At 40.6% G+C, this 22,563-nt stretch overlaps 1 protein-coding gene across 3 annotated transcripts in view; it reads left to right on the top strand.

Moving 5' to 3' along the window:
- The window catches only part of LOC113131352 (stromal membrane-associated protein 1-like), a 114,856-nt gene that overhangs the window by 9,293 nt on the left and 83,000 nt on the right, over nucleotides 1–22,563 (top strand). For all 3 annotated transcript variants that reach the window (XM_026308468.1, XM_026308469.1, XM_026308467.1), the window contains exons 2-4: nucleotides 12,524–12,657; nucleotides 14,238–14,323; nucleotides 22,130–22,205. In XM_026308468.1, coding sequence (XP_026164253.1) covers nucleotides 12,524–12,657; nucleotides 14,238–14,323; nucleotides 22,130–22,205 — 296 coding nt within the window. The remainder of the gene's footprint in view (nucleotides 1–12,523; nucleotides 12,658–14,237; nucleotides 14,324–22,129; nucleotides 22,206–22,563) is intronic.

The following is a 22,563-nucleotide window of genomic DNA, read 5'->3' as shown; positions in this document are numbered from 1 at the left end:
GAGGCCATTAACCTTTCCTTAAAGGACAATACTGCTAAATATTAGCACAGGGATGATTTCTTCTCTTGCATGTGGCATCATTCAGCCTTTATGCAGTAACATTAAGAGTTGTTTTTTTGGTCTTGGGCGTGAAAAGGAGAGAAATAAATAAATGGCTTTCATACCGTCAGACATAATTTAATTAACTTAAAAATATTGTACGCAGGCTTGATATGTCAAGGTGTTTTAGAAAGAGGATTACCTTCTAAAAGAAGGGTGTAAAATCTAAAGAGCAATTAGACTAAAAATGAAATAAAATAATTCAAATAATAAAAAAGTAGAATGGTGCCTGTGACTGTAGCCAAAATGGATTTGTGGGTGTTGTGGTTTAGAGCAGATAATGGCTGCAGTGTTATTAGTCCTGGAGGACTTATGTGAGTCAGTCAAACATGGTTTATGTCTACAGAGTCTTCCTCTTCAGCCTTAAAGCTTTAAACTTTGTATTTTCACTCTGTCCCTGAAGAAACAAGCAGCTCAGGTTTTTCACCACAGACTTTTGTTCCCACTCATAAATATTGATCTTGAAGGAATCACATCAGTGAATTCAAATGTTCCTTTTTTTTTTTTTTTTTTTAACTTTTTTACTGCTTGAAAGCAGTTTTAAACACCCATGGGCGTATACTGTATTATGTAGGATTAGACGGTAGATCATAGATTATTGCTAAGGAAGTGTGCAACACCACATCTTACATCTGTGGTCACCTACCCTACCTTGGAGCCACCATCACACACATTTGCACACACACACTCATCAGTTGTCATCCTCAGTTTGACAGTTGGGGCTTTAATTTCATGCTCGGCTAGCCGCCACCCCCCTGTTCCCAGTTGGAAAGTTCTGCTGTCAGTCATGCAGGCTCCCAGGTATGTGTCTGTGTGCCTCTCAGCTGGGATGACTCTGTCTCTGTGTTTCTGTTTGTCTGCATGTGTGTGAATACATGTGCATTGTGAGTGTATTTATGTGTGACTTAAATCCTCTTCATGGGTATCTATCTGTGTGCAAGTTAATGTCTGTACTGGACTAAGTATGTTGGTACTGTATATTATTGACTCTGCAAGATGTGCTCAAAGTTGCATGCATGAAGTGAGTTAGGTGTGTGTGTGTAAGAAGAAGAAGAAGAGAGTACAGCTCATTTGTTTCTAATCAGGTCAGCAGTCTACAAATTAGCACTGGTGTGTTTGTATTCTGTGTTTGTGCAGGGACTGCAGGGCTCTTGTCTGCTGAGAGAACTCAATTCAGCTGTCTATTTTTGTCCAAACTTCAATGCAGAGCAAGTGTAAAGATGAATAGCATAATAAAATAGCTATTGAACCTACATTACCCACATGAGACACAGAAGAGCAGATACTAATGTTTCAGAATCAAAGCTGCTGCTGTTTCTCCATGTTCTCTTCAGTCCATAATCATATCATACATCAAATGTATTTATTCATTTATTAATTGTTTTTTTTTATTTAAAGTTTTAGTCTCTCATAGATCACAGTGGACTTTACTCGACACCATAGAGACATAAATTGCTGTACCTGTCAAATGTTTCTTCTGTATTTCACGTATTTTCTCCTGCTCCCCTGCTGTTTTATTTCTCCCAGGAAACTCCCGTAATTTGTATGGCCCAAACCTCGTTATGAATAATCACATCAGTATATTATTATGAGGTTGTACAGTTGTTAGATCTTGTATGAAACACATCCTGCTCACGTAATGGACATATCATACAAACTTCAACCCATTTATGACCTCAGCTTGGCAACCTGCAACCCAGTTGCACTGTTGATATGTGCAGGTAGTAGACGTGGGAAGTTGAATCAAGCATCACTGATAAAAATAGGAGGAGAAGACTGAGATGGTGCTCCAGTAAAAAAAAATTAACAAAAAAACCAAAATAATCTTCCAAATTTAAAGACAGCTGGATGGAAGAATTTATTTTCATATCTCAAAGTCAATTTGATATTGCCCCTGCCTTTTGCAAAGTGTGATGAAGCAGTGAACCTGATAACAGTTGCACAAATACAAAACCCTAATTTTACATATAGTTGGTGAGGACGTTTTCTCCTGCTATTCTGTAGTGCATTGAAGCAACACAAGTACAACACAAGTAACAATTTTATTTATCTTATTGTGTTTTAAGCTTAATGACATATTGCTGCCACTTACAGTTGATGGCACAGTAAGGGACAAACTTTGCAGAGTGACTCTTCAGCTTTCTGTCTGCATCCTAAAAACAGTCTGCTCTTCAGTTGAGGAAACGGGCTTACTTTGTATTTGTTATTGTATACTTTATGATTTTGTCTGTATACAGCTCAACATAGGCACAAAGGATGATCTTTCTTTTTTTTTTAATACACTGTTACCACAGTGATCTTTATAATCGTTGAGAACTCTTTCCATCCTAATTGGGATTCCTCAGCAGAACTCCCCCTGTGTTAACAGGGTTTCTCTTAAATCTGATAAAGGAAACCTGAATGTTCATTTACTTGGATCTGGTTGCTGCTCAGAGTAGGGAATAATCAGATTAAATTAAGTGACTCTGAGAGGCTGTGGATCATCATATGCTGACTGTGGTATTCACCAGTTAAGAGTATCAGTGCAGGCTGTTCATTAGTCCAGAAAATAATGTGATTGACTGGTAGGAACTGTCAAAACTGTTTAGCACGCAAAACCGTGGAAAGTTAATGTCTTTCAATATTAGGTCATTTTAGATTTTGTAATTTATGTGAGCTACTATCTAAATACAGCTGGATCCTGCTTAACTGTGTAGTTGTGTTTCTTGATAGAAATAATTAGAACCTCGTAGAGAATTTATGAAAACCTGCTCTGTTTTTCGTCAGCGTATGCGGATGTACTGCAGTGTACCACAAACTGATTTCTTAATGCTTTCATGCATGTACAAAGGCTCTGTATGTCATTTAGGGGAATTTTTTTTTAAAGGTTATTTGAGAGCAGACCAGTGAAGTATCCAGCAGAGTCCAGCTTACAATGGCTGAGCTGCCTGATTTTAGGCTTGACACTCAGTCATCCCTGCCTTAATGCTCCTTTAGGCCGTCACACATTAGTGCCATTGCATTAACACGCTGATGCTATTACCCGAGACCAACAAACCCAGTGGACTGCCTGCATTCCTGCTGCCATTCAACTGGACCTGCAGCACCACCATTAGGAAGCCTTAAAAGTTGATCCTTTGCATGTACTATGTGAAAGTTGCTTTCAACCATCACATTAACAGATAGTAAGCTTCATGATCTGGATAAGGAGAGAGCCAAAGATGATGCCATTATCCCATTAAAATGATTTGACATGTCATTTCTGTGCCATTTTGTTATCATCCACTATTCATCCCCTCAGAGATTTGGCTGAGCGAGGGTTATTTTGCACTACTTTATGCATGTATAATGGGTGATGCATGTGGATGACTCAGAGAAATAAGATTTTGAAGAGATTACACATATATGTAGTGGTGTGTTAAAATTCTGGGTTGTTAAGGTTCAATCAACGTGTGTCAGATTACATTACTATAGCATCTGAAACCCCCTTTTAATTGTGGAATTGTATGGAGCTATGTCTGATAATGTTTGACTGTAATTTTCCAACAGAAAAGGATAGGCCACATTTCATTTTTGTTCTCAGCTCTTTTTTTACTCTTCAGAAAACATTTTTATGTATTATGTGTTCAACTGCACAAAATGGATGAAATGAAATGGTGTCTCCTCCTCATCTCTCAGGTTGTCTGAATGTCGACACTCACTCCAAACTTTGTTTCAGCTGCAGACTTTATTACTTGTCCTTTGAAGTCTGCAGTATAGATCTTTCTGACATTTTTACTTGTGTTACACAAGGAGTTATAGTTTAGCCTGAACGTAAACGTTTTTACTGTGGCGTTTCAAGAATTTAGGGGACCCCAAGCAAGGGTCTTCACTGAGTCCATTTCCACAACCCCACAAAGCCAACCAGCAGCCGACGACCACGCCCCCCAAAAAAGGATAGTGGATGAGGTTTTGGTATATGGTAAATAGTATAAAGGTTTATTTTAACCGCAATAAAAAAGTGCAGACTGTTATGAGAATTCTTTCTGTTAAATAATCAGCAGAGTCACTGGAGCTTTTTCAGTGTTTTTAATTCTTGCATGCAAGGAGACAAAACAGTACAGCAGGTGTGCACAGAGTTGTCTGAGCAAACAACACATTATCTTCCTCTTAAGTAGGGATCACCCTTTTCCTGTCACTCGTGTGTGCAACAAAGTGATTACCATCCACAGACGCCCAATTCTGAGAATATGTCTTCAGCAAGAGTTTATTTCTAGCTCTGTGGTTAGTTATACAACTACAAAGTTTCTTCGATTATCATCCTCCTGAGTAATGTAACAATATAGTTTGAAAAGAAATAACACTGATACATGTATTTTTCTAACACAAACTAACATAATCTTCGTGCTACAGTTGGTCCAACTACTGGACCACATCCACTTAAAAATTAATTTAATTTGGTGCTTTAATTTTACTTAATTTAATTTAAAAAATAACTGGGAGAGCTGGGGATTTTGAGTAATCAGTTACAATTTGGTTAAATAACATAAACACATCTGAACACGTCTAAACATCTGATAAACGAAAGAGGACCATGCAAATATATTTAACACTACGAAGAAAAAAGAAGAATGAAGAAGAAAATGACCTCAAACAGTATGAACAAATTAAAAAAGAATAATTAAAGTATTAAAAGTATTTTGGCTTTTAGCAAAACAGTGAGTTGGCTTAGTGAAAGCTAAGCATGCTAGTTTATTTACCGTGTTCTCTTGACTATGTCACACTTTTTTTATTTTTATTTTTTATTTATTTATCTGGCTTGTAGTATTTATTTGGGAGTATTTATTTAGTATTAGTGCGATAGTAGCATATATGAAACCTACAATAAGATCTCAAATAACGTTTTGGGGTGTCATTTTGCAAATTGACACCTTCAAAGAACTGACCTAAAATTAGCTATCTACCTAGCTAACATTTCTTTTCTAGCACACTCAGTATAGTAAAATCAGTCTAATATTTCTCATTTATTCCATTTACTCACCACTACCCTGATGTCGTTTCTCTTCCTCTTCTCTCTTTTTCTTGTGCTTTTGGAGTCTAGATTGATGTGCACCTCATTTTCACAGTATCTGACAGTCTTTATTATCTGTATCTTTACACGGGAGAGATAAAGAGCATACAAATCTAGACACGTTACACTCGTTCAGGTAAACAAGGCTTTCATGAAGACAAACAGTACTTTATAGCTTATATAAAATGAGTGCAGCAACCAGACGTTTTAGTGCTTCTAAAACTTTAATCTTTCATCAGCTCAATGTTTTAAGTTAGACTCGAGAGTTGAAGTTTTTATTGTTTTTACCAGTAGGGGGCCCATTTCATAACGTATTCTCTGGGGCCACGCGCATCTGCTTGCTTCACCTGTCCTGTTCCAACGCCTGTTTTTCACCCATAAAAAATTATATTCAGTGGAGTCAAGAATGCCATCTAACAGTAGTGACTACTCAACAGAATGACAGTAAATTAACACATATAAGTCGCTTCACTGTATAAGTCGCACAACAAGCCAGAGCACTAAAAAAAAAAAGAGACTTTTAGTCTGGAAAATATTGTAAGTGAACATGAGCGCCATGAGTTGTTTGAAAGCATCTCCAATCTACTTTGTTTCTAGGTGTCTATTTTAAAACTGAGAATCAGTTTTAATACAATGAGCCATGCACTTGATGGATATGTTTATCATTGTAGGAGGACTAACCAATATATCTGGCAAATCTAATACTGTCTCAGTTAATGTTGGTGGGTTTATGAAATGCTGACCTCCCCAAAACCAATAAAGAATGAAGTAGTTGGTAATGCTTGGTAATGTAATCTATCATCTGATACCAGCTTTAACACAAGAAATATTGCACAGTGGATATGACTGTCATCACTGGGCCTTTGTTTGAATATAACCTCTGACTCAAGAAGCTAAAGTCTGATACAAGCTCCGCGAGAACAGAGAAATATGTTCGTTTTCTCGAGGTGACGAGAACAAGGTTGTTGTTGGTTAGTTCTGACATCATTTTTTTTGTATGTATAGGCCTTAATGTAGCTAGTTAAAATAGTTTAAAGTAAATGATTTGCTCTCTGGCCTTGGAAGTTATGCTGGTTTACTACTGATAGTAGTAAGCTAGTAAGCAAGATATGCTAAGTTCAGTTTGCAATTTTTGTTAGAGCAGGAAAGCACACTGTCGGGTCCTTTCATGTTCACTTCACTGCCTGCTCCGACCCGATTCGGCATAGAGGATGCTGTTCGACTCCACTTCCCTTTTTTCCTTTATATTAGTTAAGGTCCAGTATTTATTTACAACAATGGCATTGATAGCAGTAGTGTTTGTAGCTGCAGTAGTAGGAATAGGTGGAGTAGCAGTAGGTTGATAACGTTTAACAACAGAACAAAACATTGTTTTACTAAACAAGTTAGTCATACAGATATCAAACATTAAATTAAATCTGTTGATCTAAAGTTAATGAGTATGTGTCTTTAGTAAATAGCATGGTCCAAACTCTGAATGAAATTACTACACACTTCAGTTACCCTTTTAATTTAACTCAAGGGATTCTTGCCAGGAGTTTCTTCGTAGGATTTTCTGATGCTTTGTCGAAGATTGAGTTTTTAGTTGAGACGGTAAGTTACTCTGCCCAACCTATACTGACTCCTTAAGGCATTTTGGTCACCTAACCAAACCACGTCTCCCACAGACACATTCCTCTGTTTGGTATGCCATTTGTTCCTTAGGAATAGGTTAGGCCCTGCTAACTGGCACCATTTCCTCCAGAATTTGCTCACTTCACTCTGGATGGCTCTGAGTCTCTTCTAATTGAAAGCCTCCTGAGTCTCTCCTGTTGGACTAGCTCTGACCAGCACTGCTCCATTTCTATGTGGAGAGTCTGCAGGGTGGAGTTTCCAACACCATTCTGTTCTGTGCTTGGAAGCTTTTTCTTCAATATCAGTTTTGTTCAGTTTGTTTAAAAATTTGTGTAGCTCTTTAAGTGCTCGTTTTGCTCCTACAAAGTTTGTTCCTGGGTCTGACCACAGTTTCCTGGGGTGTCCTCTAAGGGCAGTAAACCTCTGATAAGTACAGTGGGTACAGAAAGTATTCAGACCCCTTTCAATTTTTCACTTTGTGTCATTGCAGCCATTCGCCAAAATCAAAAAAGTTCATTTTATTTCTTATTAATGTACACTCAGCACCCCATCTTGACAGAAAAAACCAGAAATGTAGAAATTTTTGCAAATTTATTAAAAAAGAAAAACTGAAATATCACATGGTCATAAGTATTCAGACCCTTTGCAGTGACACTCATATTTAACTCACATGCTGTCCATTTCTTCTGATCCTCCTTGAGATGGTTCTGCTCCTTCACTGGAGTCCAGCTATGTTTAATTAAACTGATATGACTTGATTAGGAAAGGCACACACCTGTCTATATAAGACCTCACAGCTCACAGTGCATGTTAGAGAAAATGAGAATCATGAGGTTGAAGGAACTGCCCAAGGAGCTCAGAGACAGAATTGTGGCAAGGCACAGATCTGGCCAATGTTACAAAATAATTTCTGCAGCACTCAAGGTTCCTAAGAGCACAGTGGCCTCCATAATCCTCAAATGGAAAAAGTTTGGGACGACCAGAACTCTTCCTAGACCTGGCCGTCCAGCCAAACTGAGCAATCGTGGGAGAAGAGCCTTGGTGAGAGAGGTAAAGAAGAACCCAAAGATCACTGTGGCTGAGCTCCAGAGATGCAGTCGTGAGATGGGAGAAAGTTCCACAAAGTCAACTATCACTGCAGCCCTCCACCAGTCGGGGCTTTATGGCAGAGGGGCCAGACGGAAGCCTCTCCTCAGTGCAAGACACGTGAAAGCCGGCATAGAGTTTGCCAAAAAACACATAAAGGACTCCCAGACTATGAGAAACATGGTGGTGGGAGCATCATGTTGTGGGGGTGTTGCAGCTGCAGGGACAGGACGACTGGTTGCAATTGAAGGAAAGATGAATGCGGCCAAGTACAGAGATATCCTGGAAGAAAACTTCTTCCAGAGTGCTCAGGACCTCAGACTGGGCCGAAGGTTCACCTTTCAACAGGACAATGACCCTAAGCACACAGCTAAAATAACAAAGGAGTGGCTTTGGAACAACTCTGAGACTGTTTTTGACTGGCCCAGCCAGAGCCCTGACCTAAACCCAATTGAGCATCCCTGGAGAGACCTGAAAATGGCTGTCCACCAACGTTCACCATCCAACCAGGCAGAACTGGAGAGGATCTGCAAGGAAGAATGGCAGAGGATCCCCAAATCCAGGTGTGAAAAACTTGTTGCATCATTCCCAAGAAGACTCATGGCTGTACTAGCTCAAAAGGGTGCTACTACTCAATACTGAGCACAGGGTCTGAATACTTATGACCATGTGATATTTCAGTTTTTCTTTTTTAATAAATTAGCAAAAATTTCTACATTTCTGTTTTTTTCTGTCAAGATGGGGTGCTGAGTGTACATTAATGAGAAATAAAATGAACTTTTTTGATTTTGGCAAATGGCTGCAATGACACAAAGAGTGAAAATTTTAAAGGGGTCTGAATACTTTCTGTACCCACTGTAAGTAAAAATTCCTCAGATGATAGGTTGGCAACAATGTCAGCATGTATGGCTCTAGAGGCCGTGCAGCAGAATACAATGCCCCAAACTTTGAGTGTGACTCTTTTCCTTACTTCGTCCTTTACCTCATAAGGTCCGAATAAGTCTTAAGATGTGAATTCAAAGGGGTTCGCTGGGTTGCCTCTCTCAGGTGGAAGGTCACTCATAATTTGCTGGCATTTCTTTGATGTGGCTTCTCTGCAAGTCATGCAGCTGTCCATCTTCTTCACGAGTCTTCAGCCTTTATTTGGACTCTTCCTCCGCAGACCAAAAGCTGTGAGTCGTTGTCTTTGTATACTACTAGTCTGTTTAAAGTTGTGTCTGGAAAAGTTATGGGTGGCAAGAAAGAGGTCTCTGAGGGCATCTGTGCACTCCTGTGGTGTCAGCACATTTCCTTTGCCTTCTACCAGTTTTTTGCCGGTCCTTCCCATTTCCCATTTCCATTGTAATTGCACGTTGTACCCAGGCTGTGACGTTGACCAGTTTTGTCTGTGAGTACTGTACTTTTCCATTTTCAGAATGGTCTTGATTCTCCAGCTAGGAACCATATTTGCCGTTATTGTGGTTGGGCTTAGTTCTTTTTTTTTAAACCCCTTTCCGTTGGACTTAGAAGGTTCATGAACATGTTTTGCTTGTGTTCTGGTCACCACTGCTATGATTGCTTTTCTCCGGAGTTTGTTTACACTTGCCTTAGCTTGTGATTCAGCTTGGTGACCCATCTCAGGTACATTACGGCTCCACAGGTTTTATCACTACCATCAGAGAAAGTGATTCCCCATGGTCATTCGGTCCAGTTAGCTGGTGTAAGGCTTCGGTGAAATTTAATTTGTCTAAGCTCATACATATTCCTCAAAGAGGTTTATGTCTTCTTCTCTGAGGCTTTCAGAGAGGTGTTCCAGATCTTACTTCATCTTTGCGAAGATCTTTGACCTATTCTCATTTTCTTTTTCCTCTTCAAAAAGTTGATTGAGGTTAATACGTGATGTTTATTTTCGGCTGCTTGGTAACCGACGCCCAAGGCTTTATTGTCTTCATCTCTCATCCCTCATTTGATTTGAGAGAATAACAGTTTTACCTTATTTCTCTTTCTTGAGAATTTCTTCAATAGTCGCTTGCCTCCCACTTTGCTCTGACCAGACCTAAGGTTTCAGGTAGAATCCTCCTGCTTTCAGAATTTCCTCTACACCTCTTCTGATTTTATCCAGCTCCTTCAGGTTACAGTCAGAGGTAAGGATGTCATCCACATAGCTATCTTCTTCTATAATCCTGTGTTCCTCCATCAGGTGAGCAAAGGTGGAAAACCTAGCTGTTTCTCGCATGGCTAGCTGTGCTATGCATCCAGCTGATTTATCTCCCATGTTGACTCTGGTGATAGTATACTCCTTTATTTCTTCGTTGGACTTATCCCTCCAAAGGAATCAGATGCATTTCACGTTCTTCCAGCCAGACTGAGTTATACATCTTCTTGATGTCACCAAAAGTTGCATGTACACCTTTTCTGAACCTCAACAGAACGGCTCTGATTGGACTAAGTACATCTGGCCCCTTTATCAGGAAGTCATTAATGCTCAGACTTTTAAATCTCTGGCTGCTGTTCCACACCAGCCACACAGGAGTAGTTGCAGAATGTGGATTTGGTACTACAAGGTGGTTTACATACCAGACTGGTCCCTTCCAGTTCTCCTTGATCTCTGTAGTGAGTTCCATGGCTGCACCATCTTTAATCATTTCATGAACTTGGGATTTGTATGTAGTCTTCAACTCTGGTTCTCTTCTGTTGCTTTTCTGCCTTTAACAATGTCGCCTCCACTGCACTTTTGTTGTTGGGGAGTGAGACAGGATCCGCCACCCAAGGATATTTTGCATCCCAGTGGGGGGATTTTGTGTTACTATCCTCCTTTTTGTAGGTAAGTCCTTTTATTTTTTTTATAATTTTGAGTTCTTTCTTTTCTGCCAAAGTCATCTATTTTCCTCCAGGTTGGCAATTTCCACACTGACAGCCTCTGCATTTTGGTTCACACACCGCCCCAATGCTTTCCCATCTCTACCATTCAGAAACTCATGGTTGGTTGCTGTAGTGAATTTTGCATTGGGCAAGTCTTTGTCCTGATTTAAGGCTTTTACAGTGTTTGGATCCCAAATAATCTCCTCATATTTTACGGCAGCTGCCCTCATTGATCTGGCAAAATGGGTCTTTGACTCCAGCGCTGTAATTTCCACTTCATCAAAAAGGTCGGGATGTGCTACGCCCACAGTTATTCCTAATGGGCTTTCCCACAGCACAAGGTCTCAGATTACCTTTCTCTTAGCACCTCGCTTTGAGGTGCTAATCTTCCCTCTCTGTGGTTGATGAGTAGTTCAATTTCATCTGGTCGTTTTAGCTCTTCCAGCTTAATTTCCGGGAAGAATTTCTTCACTGTTCAGTATTTCAGTGTTTTGAAGATATTGAATGTTAGTGTCTAATGTCTAGTTTACCCTGTCGACACACCATGTGTGATGAATAGTGTGGCAGTTCAGTTTCAATTGTGGTTATTGGCGATTAGGCTTTCTATGGCCCTTGAGGTAGTGAAAAGCTTTTGAATGGCAGTTTATTGGACATGAAGCTGCTTTAAATGCACTTAAAAGCCTTCTTTTTAAGTATTCCTTTCATATTTCAAAATATGGTTTCTAATCGTACATTTAATTAAAGCTATTAATTGTTAAATGAAGGTAACTGAGAATGCATGTAATCAAAGAACATGCATTTTATAATACTTCTGCCTTTTAAAAACCTCATCATAGCACAGTATATGTATAGCAGATTAAAAAAAAAAATGCAGCCATTATAAATTTAATTTAAAAAACAAAACAATATACTGTATGTCTGCACAATTTTTCACCTGATTGCACACATAGTTGCATTTTTATAGAGAAAAGTTTTTTTTTTTTAAACCACAGGAATTGTAATGAACTGATAAATGATACAAAGTGTGGTTCCTTCATAAAATCCCATTAAGATGTATTGAAGGTATTTGGGATATTACTTCCTGAACAATGTTGATAAGAATGTCATCAAAATGTCTCAGGATAATGTTGAAGTGTCCAGAGAAACCAAAACTTTTTACCAAAGTTTTTCAACTGAGACAATTTAACTGAAGTAGGTAAAGGCTATGAATGTTTGTGCTTCTTGGGTTTTATCTTTTCATATTAACTTTTCTGTTTCTTTCAGTTTCTGTTCCACTCTGATAGTGTACTACTGTATGTGTAGGCTGCTGCACTTGCCAGAAATCCCTTGTCAGTCAAAAGTGTGTTCAAAATGCAACTTTCAAGCTTGAGTTTCTGTGGATGGAACCGTTCTCATTATCGGCACAGTCATGGTGAATGTCACTGCTCATGCTGTGTATCAGGCTGACCGAGTTCTTACTCTGTTTCTGTTATTAAGACTTACTAGAACAAAGAAACAAACTTGGTTGAAAACTGTACTTGGCAAGTTCACACTTGTGAGTTTGTTTTAAAAGCATACTTTTAGAGGCAGTGTTCAGGTAATGTGGTTTGAGACGGTTGTTTGTTCACTTTTTCATTTCATACCTGAGTTTAAAGTTATATCTTCCAGCTTTTTTTTATCATTTTCAGATTTTAGATTTTGTTTATATTAAAGAGAACTGGCAGACTAATTTCTATATTGTCTCAGATGGTCAGAATGGGCTACTGATCTCATTAATAGTCTTGAGTTAGTTCAAATGATAGCACAGCAGGATTTTTACATTTTAAACAGTACAGGATTAGAGCAGATCAGCTTTAGCTTTCATTTTCTCTGCAGGTCCTCGATGGGCGTCATGGAACCTTGGGGTGTTCATGTGTATCCGCTGTGCCGGCATCCACCGCAACCTGGGTGTCCACATCTCCAGAGTCAAATCTGTCAATCTCGACCAGTGGACACCTGAGCAGATTCAGGTATACAACAGTGTCCACAACAGCAACAACAGTGCAAACCAACAAGGGAATTATTGAAGATATAACTTAAATATTAAATGAAAAATCTAAATACTAGCATACATTAGTTCATTACTGTTCTCACTGTTCTCAGTTCTGTTGCTCAGTTTTCATTAGTTAATTTCCCTACATAAAGCAGGGAATACATGTAATGTCTACACTGATTCTGTCTGTGATTTATATCTATGGTTTTGACTAAATTTATTATCCTTTTGGGCTGAAATTTGACAACTTGCTCCTCTATCAAGTTGGAACCAAATATTCTAACTATGAAAAAACAAAATTTCAAATGTGATACTTTTCATATTTAAAATTGGAACAGTCAGCTCAACAAGTTGTAGAGGAGAATGAACAAATTATAAATATTTTTTTTTTTTGTGCCTTGTGTAAATCGGCTTATAAGCATCCAATTTATGTCATAAAGCACAACTTTTCCTCTAAAGGCTGTTGTCCAATCTAAAAAACTGGGGTAAGACAGATACTGTTAGAATTAAACACCTTTTATTTGCAACAGAATGTTGACTTTTTTATGGTGCACGTTTCCATACTTTTTACATCACCTAAAGCATTATAGGAAAGCTTATATTCACCCCAAAATGGAAATAAGATAAACAAGTAAATGGAAGTGAAACTAATCATGCACCCATGCTGTTTTGGTCTTAGCTTATATATGTCTAAGGATTAAAACGGCTTGGTTCATATATTTTAATACCCTTTGGACATCCAGTGTTGGCCAAAAATACCATCATGAAAACCCACAAATTAAAACTAAACTTTTTGCATCCATAAACATGTTGTATTGTCCCATGAATATATGGAATCCAGAGCTAGGACATGTGCCTGTAAATAAAGTGAGTGAAAACTGAGCAAAAACTGTTGTGTTTCAAAGACTTAAATAAACCAGCAACATGTTTGTATAAGGTGGTTTCAGTCTGTATGTACACACTCTACCAAAGAAACATAGTATTTAATATGCGTGTGTGTTAGTGTGTGTGAAACTAACCTGAGTATGCTAGTAATTTATTTAATCATCCAGTTGTTAATGTACCCACTTGATTGGTGTATATGTGTGCACCATGGTTAAGGTGTGTGTGTGCGTGCGTGTGTGCGTGCGTGCGTGCGTGCGTGCGTGCGTGCGTGCGTGTGTTTTCCAAGGCAGTGCCTATCCATCAGCAGTGTGAGTAGAAGGGGTCTCACTCTGAATGTTAATCACTGTTTTCAATGACTAATTAATTCTGTAAGGCTGATTAAACCAAGTCCTTCTCCTCCACTTCTCCTATCATCACCCGATTTATCACCCTCCTCTTAAGTTAGCTTTGCCACATATGGCCAAAGTATTTTTCAGTCAGTGCGCATATGAATGTGTGTGATTGTACATGTAAAGGAGTCAGTGGGGTTGTTTCAAGTTGAATGCAAATGTGATTTATGAAAGAACGTGCAGTGTTTAACACTTTTTTTTTTTTTCGCAGTTTTACTATCTGACTTACTAGTCTTAACACCACCTTCCTTCTTCTTTCTTTCCTTCATTTCTCTTCTTCCAGAGTATGGTGGACATGGGCAACACCAGGGCCAGGCAGCTGTATGAAGCACACCTACCAGAGGATTTTAGACGGCCACAGACGGATCAGTATCCTCCTTTTGCCAGCTGTGTGTTTTGTTACAACAAGAATACATTAGCATAAAAAGTCACTGTCATCAGCCACTTGCATATAGTACAAATTGATTTGTGCATAAAATCTCCTCCATATTCCTGCCAGTAGAATTTAGAATTAAATATAAATTCTTAGTTAGTACCTATCAGGCTTTGTCTGCACATGTAGAAATGCTTCCTCCATCAAATATGAAGTGAAAGGCTTGCTATACCAGTGTGATTCTACACATTTAACCAGAACACCTCCTGGAGTGTCTGTGTATACAGTGGTGTAACAGCAGTTTCCAGTTTGCCCTTTTCCACGATACAAGACAAGACAGCTGCATGGTTAACACAGCAGCATATGTTCATATTTCCACCAGCAGACTGAAATAAATAATCTTCCTGTTTGAAATGCTGCTCTAATACCCTATCTTGTATCTGGCAGGCCCATTTGTACGGGTGGTCATCATTCTTCACTCTTTTGAAGTCCATTAGTCGTTCTGACAGGAATGCCGCTGGCTGAAAACAGCAGATAACAGACCCAGGATTAGACGAGCTACCGCCTGAATGTGTGTGTGTGTTTGTGTGTGTGTGTCAGTGTTTTCTATGTGTGTTTCTGTGTTTGTACTCGCACATCATTTTGGCCCTGCTATTCACTGTGCATATATATGTAAATGACAAAATGGAGCTTATTTCCCCATAATATATGCTGTTTTGTTTTCAGCATCTATATCTGTTTATCTCTCTATCAGACAGAGAGAGCTGGTATTACTCATGTTGTGGTGACATAAATCTGGACTCCACATCCATTTGCATTTCAAGATGGCGCCGCGGATGGCTGCCTCGGTCTGGAGCTCTCCAGTTGTTTTGTTATTTTTGTTAGTTTGTCCTGCACTTTGTTTCTGTAACTTATTAAGTTTCACTCGGGCTGAACTGCTAAGCATTCGGCAGCACTCCCAGGATATTTTTCCTCCAATTTTTGCACATTCGGACGTTTTGTGGAGCGTTTTAGCTGGCGGAGCAGCTGCGCTTCTCAGAAAGCGCAAACGCGGGAAGCGCGCTGGTGCGCTGGTGAAACTTCGTCAGCGCGGCCTCAGGACAGCGCTGCCCAGCATACACCTGGCGAATCTCCGCTCGCTACCCAACAAGATGGACGAAATACACCTGCTTATCCGGATAAACAAGGACTTTTCGAACTCTGCTGCTCTGTGTTTCACGGAGACCTGGCTTAATGGAGCCATACCGGACAGCGCGCTCCATCTGCCCGGATTCCAGCTGATCAGAGCGGACCGCAACTCAGACGCAACGGGGAAATCGCGCGGTGGTGGGACATGCTTTTACATCAATGAGAGGTGGTGTACAGATGCAACAGTGTTGAAGAAGATCTGCTGTCCTGACCTGGAAGCACTTTTCATTAACTGTAAACCCTTCTACTCACCGCGGGAGTTTTCCTCGTGCGTTCTGGTCAGTGTTTACATTCCCCCGCAAGCGCGCGTGTGCGACGCGCTGCATCAGCTGGCTGAGGAGATCGCAAACACGGAGCAGCAACACCCGGACTCTGTTTTTATCATCCTCGGAGACTTTAATAAAGCACACTTGAGCCACGAACTGCCAAAATTCAGGCAGCACATCAAGTGCCCCACCAGAGAGGGGAATACTCTGGACCACTGCTACACCACAATAAAGGATGCATATCACGCCGTCCCCAGAGCAGCTTTAGGACTCTCTGACCACTGTCTGGTCCACCTCATACCAACATACAGGCAAAAGCTTAAATCTGCTAAGCCTGTAGTGAGAACTGTCAAGAGATGGACCAGGGAAACAGAGCAGGAGCTACAGGCCTGCTTTGAATGCACTGACTGGAGTGTTTTTCAAGCTGCTGCCACAAACCTGGATGAACTCACGGACTCTGTTACATCTTACATCAGTTTCTGTGAGGACATGTGCATTCCCACCCGGACCTTCTTAACATACAACAACGACAAACCATGGTTCTCTGGAAAACTCAGACAGCTTCGTAAAGCCAAAGGAGATGCCTACAGAAGTGGTGATCGGGTCTTGTATAATCAGGCCAGGAACACACTGAATAAGGAGATCAGAGCAGCTAAGAGGAGCTACTCCAAAAAGCTGGAAAACCAGTTTACAGCTAACGACTCTGCTTCAGTGTGGAGAGGCCTGAGGACAATAACCAACTATAGGACTCCATCCTCCTCCTCAATAGGCAATCAAACGCTGGTGAACGATCTGAATGAGTTTTATTGCAGATTTGAATCACCCCCCACCCGCTCTGATTGTCCTCCAGAGCAACCATTAACACCTCCATCCATCAACCCCCTCTCCCCCGCTCTGATACTTCAGACCAGTGTGGACGATGTGTGTCGGCTCTTCAGGAAGCAGAAGAGAAGGAAAGCACCAGGACCAGATGGGGTTTCACCATCATGCCTCAGAACCTGTGCTGACCAGCTGGCTCCATCTTCTCTCTGATCTTCAACAGATCACTGGTGCTGTGTGAAGTCCCTGCATGCTTCAAACGCTCCACCATCATTCCCATCCCCAAGAAGCCAAAAATCACAGGACTCAACGACTACAGACCAGTGGCTCTGACATCCGTGGTCATGAAGTCCTTTGAAAGACTGGTGTTGGCCCATCTGAAGAACGTCACTGGACCCTTCCTGGACCCCCTGCAGTTTGCCTACCGATCCAATCGGTCCGTGGATGATGCAGTCAATATGGGGCTGCACTACATCCTGCAACATCTGGACAAACCAGGGACTTATGTAAGGATTCTGTTTGTGGACTTCAGCTCAGCATTCAACACCATCATCCCATCACTCCTCCAGAATAAACTCTCCCAGCTCTCTGTTCCTGACTCCACCTGTCAGTGGATTACAAGCTTCCTGACGGATAGGCAACAGCTAGTGAGAATGTGGAAATTTACTTCTGGCTCCCGCATCACCAGCACCGGCGCCCCCCAGGGGTGTGTTCTCTCCCCACTGCTCTTCTCCCTCTACACAAACGACTGCACCTCCTGTGACTCCTCTGTGAAACTCCTGAAGTTTGCAGATGACACCACTGTCATTGGTCTCATCCAGGACGGTGAAGAGTCTGCATACAGACAGGAGGTGGAGCAGCTGGCTCGCTGGTGCAGTCACAACAACTTGGAGCTAAACACGCTCAAAACAGTGGAGATGGTTGTGGACTTCAGGAGAAATGCCCCCACCCACCCCCCTCTCACCATTATGAACAGCACTGTGGCACTAGTGGAGTCATTCAGGTTCCTGGGCACCACCATCTCTCAGGACCTGAAGTGGAACTTCCACATCGACTCCATCACGAAGAAGGCCCAGCAGAGGTTGTACTTCCTGCGCCAGCTGAAGAAGTTCAACCTTCCACAGACGCTGCTGACCCAGTTCTACTCAGCGGTCATCGAGTCGGTCCTGTGCTCCTCCATCACTGTCTGGTTTAGTTCTGCCTCTAAATCAGACATCCGAAGACTTCAGAGGACAGTCCGGACCGCTGAGAAGATCATCGGTGTTACCCTACCCACCCTCCAAGTCCTGTTCACCTCCAGAGTGAGAAAAAGAGCTCGGAAAATCACTCTGGATGCCACCCACCCGAGTCACCACCTCTTCCAGCTCTTACCGTCTGGCCGGCGCTTCAGAGCTCCAAACATCAAGACAGCCCGGCACAAAGGAAGCTTCTTCCCTCAGGCCATCCAACTCTTAAACTCGTAGCTCTCCACCATTCCCTTCCACCACCTGCACTATGACACTTGCACCTTCTTGCTCTTTGCACACCAATTAGTTCCCCTTTCATCCTGTTTCTCAGGTTATCTGTGCATTTTTCTCTTAGTCTTTTAGTTTTTTGTAGCATTTCTGTAGCATTTATGTTTACTGTTTGACCCTTTGTAGCATTTGTATTTATGTCTGTTTGCACTGGAGTACCCCCCCCCCCTGTACCAAAACAAATTCCTTGTGTGTGTGTGTGTGCACACTCACTTGGCAATAAAGCTCATTCTGATTCTGATTCTGATTCTGATTCTGATTTGTGACAAAATGTAAGTCCCCACTATATAAATCAACGGATTTTAGACTGAATACTTATAAAGGTTAGGGTCTCCAGGAAAGGAATATGTCTGTATAGACTCCTAAAGTGATGAAACCATGACTATGTATATATTTGTATGAATATTGACACACACGTTTAACATCAGTGTAAACTTATTTTATCATTGGAGTATTTAATTCAATTCAATTCAATTCAGTTTTATTTTTATAGTGTGAAATCACAATACAATCATCTCCAGGCACTTTACAAAAACAAAAAACCCAACAAATCCCTTATGGGCAGCACTTGGCGACAGTGGAGAGGAAAAACTCCCTTTAACGGAAGAAAAAACCTCCAGCAGAACCAGGCTCAGTTTGGGCGGCCATCTGCCTTGACCGGTTGGGGTGAGTGGATAGAGCAGAGAGAAAAGAACAGCAACAATAAACAACAAATAGACACTGCAGGTTGGTGGGGCCAGTAACTGCACATCAGCAATATACAGCTCCAGGACCAGGGACACCTGCAAAAGGTACAGAGAGAGAGAGAACAGAGGGAGAGGAAGAGAAGAGAGCACAAACTAGGGGAGAGAGAGCAGAAGGTTAGTGACGTTCAATGGTGGAATATATACATGTGAGGGCGGAGGAGAGGAGGAGAGGGGAAGGGAGGGGAGGGTTAGGGTAGGGGAGCTCAGTGCACCGATGGTCCTCGGGCAGTCTAGGCCTATAGCAGCATAACTAAGGGATGGTTCAGGGTTACCTGACCCAACCCTAACTATAAGCTTTGTCAAAAAGGGGTTTTAAGTCTAGTCTTAAAAGTACAGAGTGTGTTTGCCTCCTGAACCCAGACTGGGAGCTGGTTCCACAGGAGAGGAGCTTGGTAGCTAAAGGCTCTGCCTCCCATTCTGCTTTTGGAAACTCTGGGAACCACGAGTAGACCTGCACTCTGAGAGCGAAGTGTTCTATTGGGATAATATGGTACTATGAGGTCTTTAAGGTATGAAAGAGCTAGATCATGAAGGGATTTGTTTGTGAGAAAAAGGATTTTAAATTCTATTCTGGATTTTACAGGGAGCCAATGAAGAGATCTCTCTATGATCTCTCTTGCTAGTTCCTGTCAAGTTTCTGGCTGCAGCATTCTGAATTAACTGGAGGCTTTTATGGAGATACTGGGACATCCAGATAGTAATGAGTTACAATAATCTAGCCTTGAGGTAACAAATGCATGGACTAGTTTTTCTGCATCATTTTGAGACAGGATGTTCCTAATTTTGGCAATGTTGGGCAGGTGAAAGAGGGCAGATGTGAGTCAAAGGACATATCCTGGTCAAAATTAACTCCAAGGTTTTTCACAGTAGTGCTGAGGTTTTTAGGCCCAAATACAATAGCTTCTGTTTTCTCTGAATTTAAAAGTAGAAAGTTACTAGTCATCCAGGCCTTTATGTCACTTAGACACGCTTGAAGCCTGGTTAACTGGTTTGTGTTAAGAGGTTTCATAGATAGATACAATTGAGTGTCATCTGCATAGCAGTGGTAATTAATAGAGTGCTTACTAATGACATAGCCTAAAGGAAGCATGTACAGGGTAAACAAAATCAGTCCTATCACAGAGCCTTGTTGAACTCCATAACTAACTTTTGTGCATGTGGAAGGTTCATCATAGACATGAACAAACTGGAATCTGTCCAGTAAATAGGATTGGAACCATTTTAATGCTGTTCCTCTGATACCAGTCACATGCTCAAATCTCTGTAATAAGATGTTGTGGTCAATACAGTCCGATAAATAGGATTGGAACCATTTTAATGCTGTTCCTCTGATACCAGTCACATGCTCCAATCTCTGTAATAAAATGTTGTGGTCAATAGTGTCGAATGCAGCACTAGGGTCTAGGAGGACAAGGTCTAGTCTCTTATCTAAGGCTAAGAGAAGAACGCTGGTGACTTTTAACAGTGCTGTTTCTGTACTATGATGTGCTCTAAATCCTGATTGAAAATCTTCAAATAGTTCATTCCTGTGTAAGTGGTCTGATAGCTGCTTAGCAACATCTTTTTCAAGAATTTTAGAAATAAAATTTACAGTTTTTTAAGTTGTTAGTGACATTATATTTCACTAATAGGAGTTTTTGATGGTGTCGAAGTTATGTATAGAAACATTCTTTAACACTAATGCTGCTAACTTACACATGTATTTCAACATATTGCATGACTTTTTAAAGACTTTTTGTTTTTACGCTAGAGGTGTCAAAAGCTATTTATTGTAGCTTTGTGTACAACAAGTTTCATTTACACAGAATTAAACATTATGGTGCAGACAACCAAAAATGTGATGTTAACCTTTATGAAATATAGTTAGTTAAGCCTTATCCAGGAACTTGGGTTGGGAATTGTATTATCTTGTGAAACTGGTCACTGCAGAATTAAGTCTGTGTAGTAGCAGGACCAAGAGTAATTTATTTTCTCACCATCAACATGGCAGCAGTGAACAGGGCCTCAATGGCAATATTACAGCATATTAGCATGTTAGTTCTGATATGTTTCTTCAGCTCAGGTCCTTGTGTTGATAAGGAGTACAAAAGTATAATAAATAGCATAATAAATCTGAAAAATCAGCTCAACTGTATAACATCCATTATATCAGCTGGACAGCACAGGCTGAATGGTTGTGATTTATGTCAGAGGCCAGCATTGGGCCCATATATCAGGCTCTATGGGTCTATTGATGTGTTTTTGTTGCCCCTTCATTGGTGTGGCATCCGTCTTCATCTAACACTCCTTTGTTGTCATGTGTGTGTATACCATGTCATTTGGTACACATTATCCACTACAACCCTTGCTGCTGTGCTGAGTATCTTTTTGCAGCATCCTATCTGTTCTGCTGTTTCTCCCCAACACTGACGAATAAGTGCTGTGTTTGAGATGCAGCTCCAGCAGCCTGCCTCTTCCAGCCTTTCTCAAAGTTTGACTTGTGCCATTAAGGCCTCAAAGTTGTTGTGTTGGAAGCAGGAAAAACAGGCAAATATAAGGATCTGAATGGCTCTGATGGGGGCCAGAGTGTGGTGGCTAGATGACTGGGTCAGAGCACCTCCCAAACTACAGATCTTGTTGGGTGTTCCTGGTCTGCAGCAGTTAGTACTAACCAAACGTTGTCTAAGGAAAGACAAACAGTGAACAAATGACCGGGTCATGGGTGTCCAAGGCTCACTGATGACGAGGTTAACCTACTTGTTGATTAAACTTTTAAATTTAATTTATACTTTTCAAAAAAAATCCCATTTTTTTGGAGTCTTTGTTGTAATGTTTGAAATAATGTACATTGGTCTCTATGAAGAGAAACAGTGGTTATAGTGGTGATATCACAACTAGAGTGGGGATGATGTTGAATTTATTAAAAAAAAAAAAAAAAAGATCTCTAACTTGTCCTCATGATAGTAGTTTTCACTCCTGATAGACAAGAGTTATAATTCACACAGATGCTTGAGATCCTTGTCAATTAAATGTAAACATAGGTCATACTTAATATATTTAGGCATTTGAACAAATGCCTTATATTCCACTTTATTTTTTTATTTTCTCACTTATCTCTACCTAAAATGTTTTTTTTCTAATGTCTGTGGTATCTAACATTCATAATAAATAAATTAAAGCTTTCATCCAGTATTCCTATGGACTAGACTATGTTGATAATCTCAGTAGTGGGCATATTGGATGTTTGTGTATTTTTGTGCAGTATTTCAGTCCTTAACCTCAACCTGCAGAGCAGTGGAAGTCTTCATCCGGGATAAGTACGAGAGGAAAAAGTACTATGACAAGGAGGCTGTAGCTGCAGCTCCAGTGAGTATCACCAGCACTGCTTGTTTATCACATTTTAAGTTTTGGCCTTTCACCCCATGTAATTGTTGTAATTGTCTACAGAGCTGACATGTTGGGATACCATTTTATGAACCTGTGTATCAGGGGCAGAGGTTTGAACAAATTAAATATAAACTGGCAGGTTTTCTGTTATTTATTTAGTGGTCTCTTTTCTGCTGAAATGCTACCAAGTATTTTTCGCATCTAAAAAAAGTAGTAAATCTAGTAAATAAATCCTAAAAGGCTTGAATCTACATTAAGGGATGTTTCCATTGTCAAATGTAGGATGGCCAACAAGGGCAAACATGCCACAAAGGCTGAACGCTGCAAAAACAGAAAT

The sequence above is a fragment of the Mastacembelus armatus genome, chromosome 15, assembly GCF_900324485.2.
Source record: "Mastacembelus armatus chromosome 15, fMasArm1.2, whole genome shotgun sequence".
In the NCBI taxonomy this organism is placed as follows: domain Eukaryota; kingdom Metazoa; phylum Chordata; class Actinopteri; order Synbranchiformes; family Mastacembelidae; genus Mastacembelus; species Mastacembelus armatus.
Note: the sequence above shows the minus strand (reverse complement) of the source record. Positions and strands in the feature narration are given on the sequence as shown.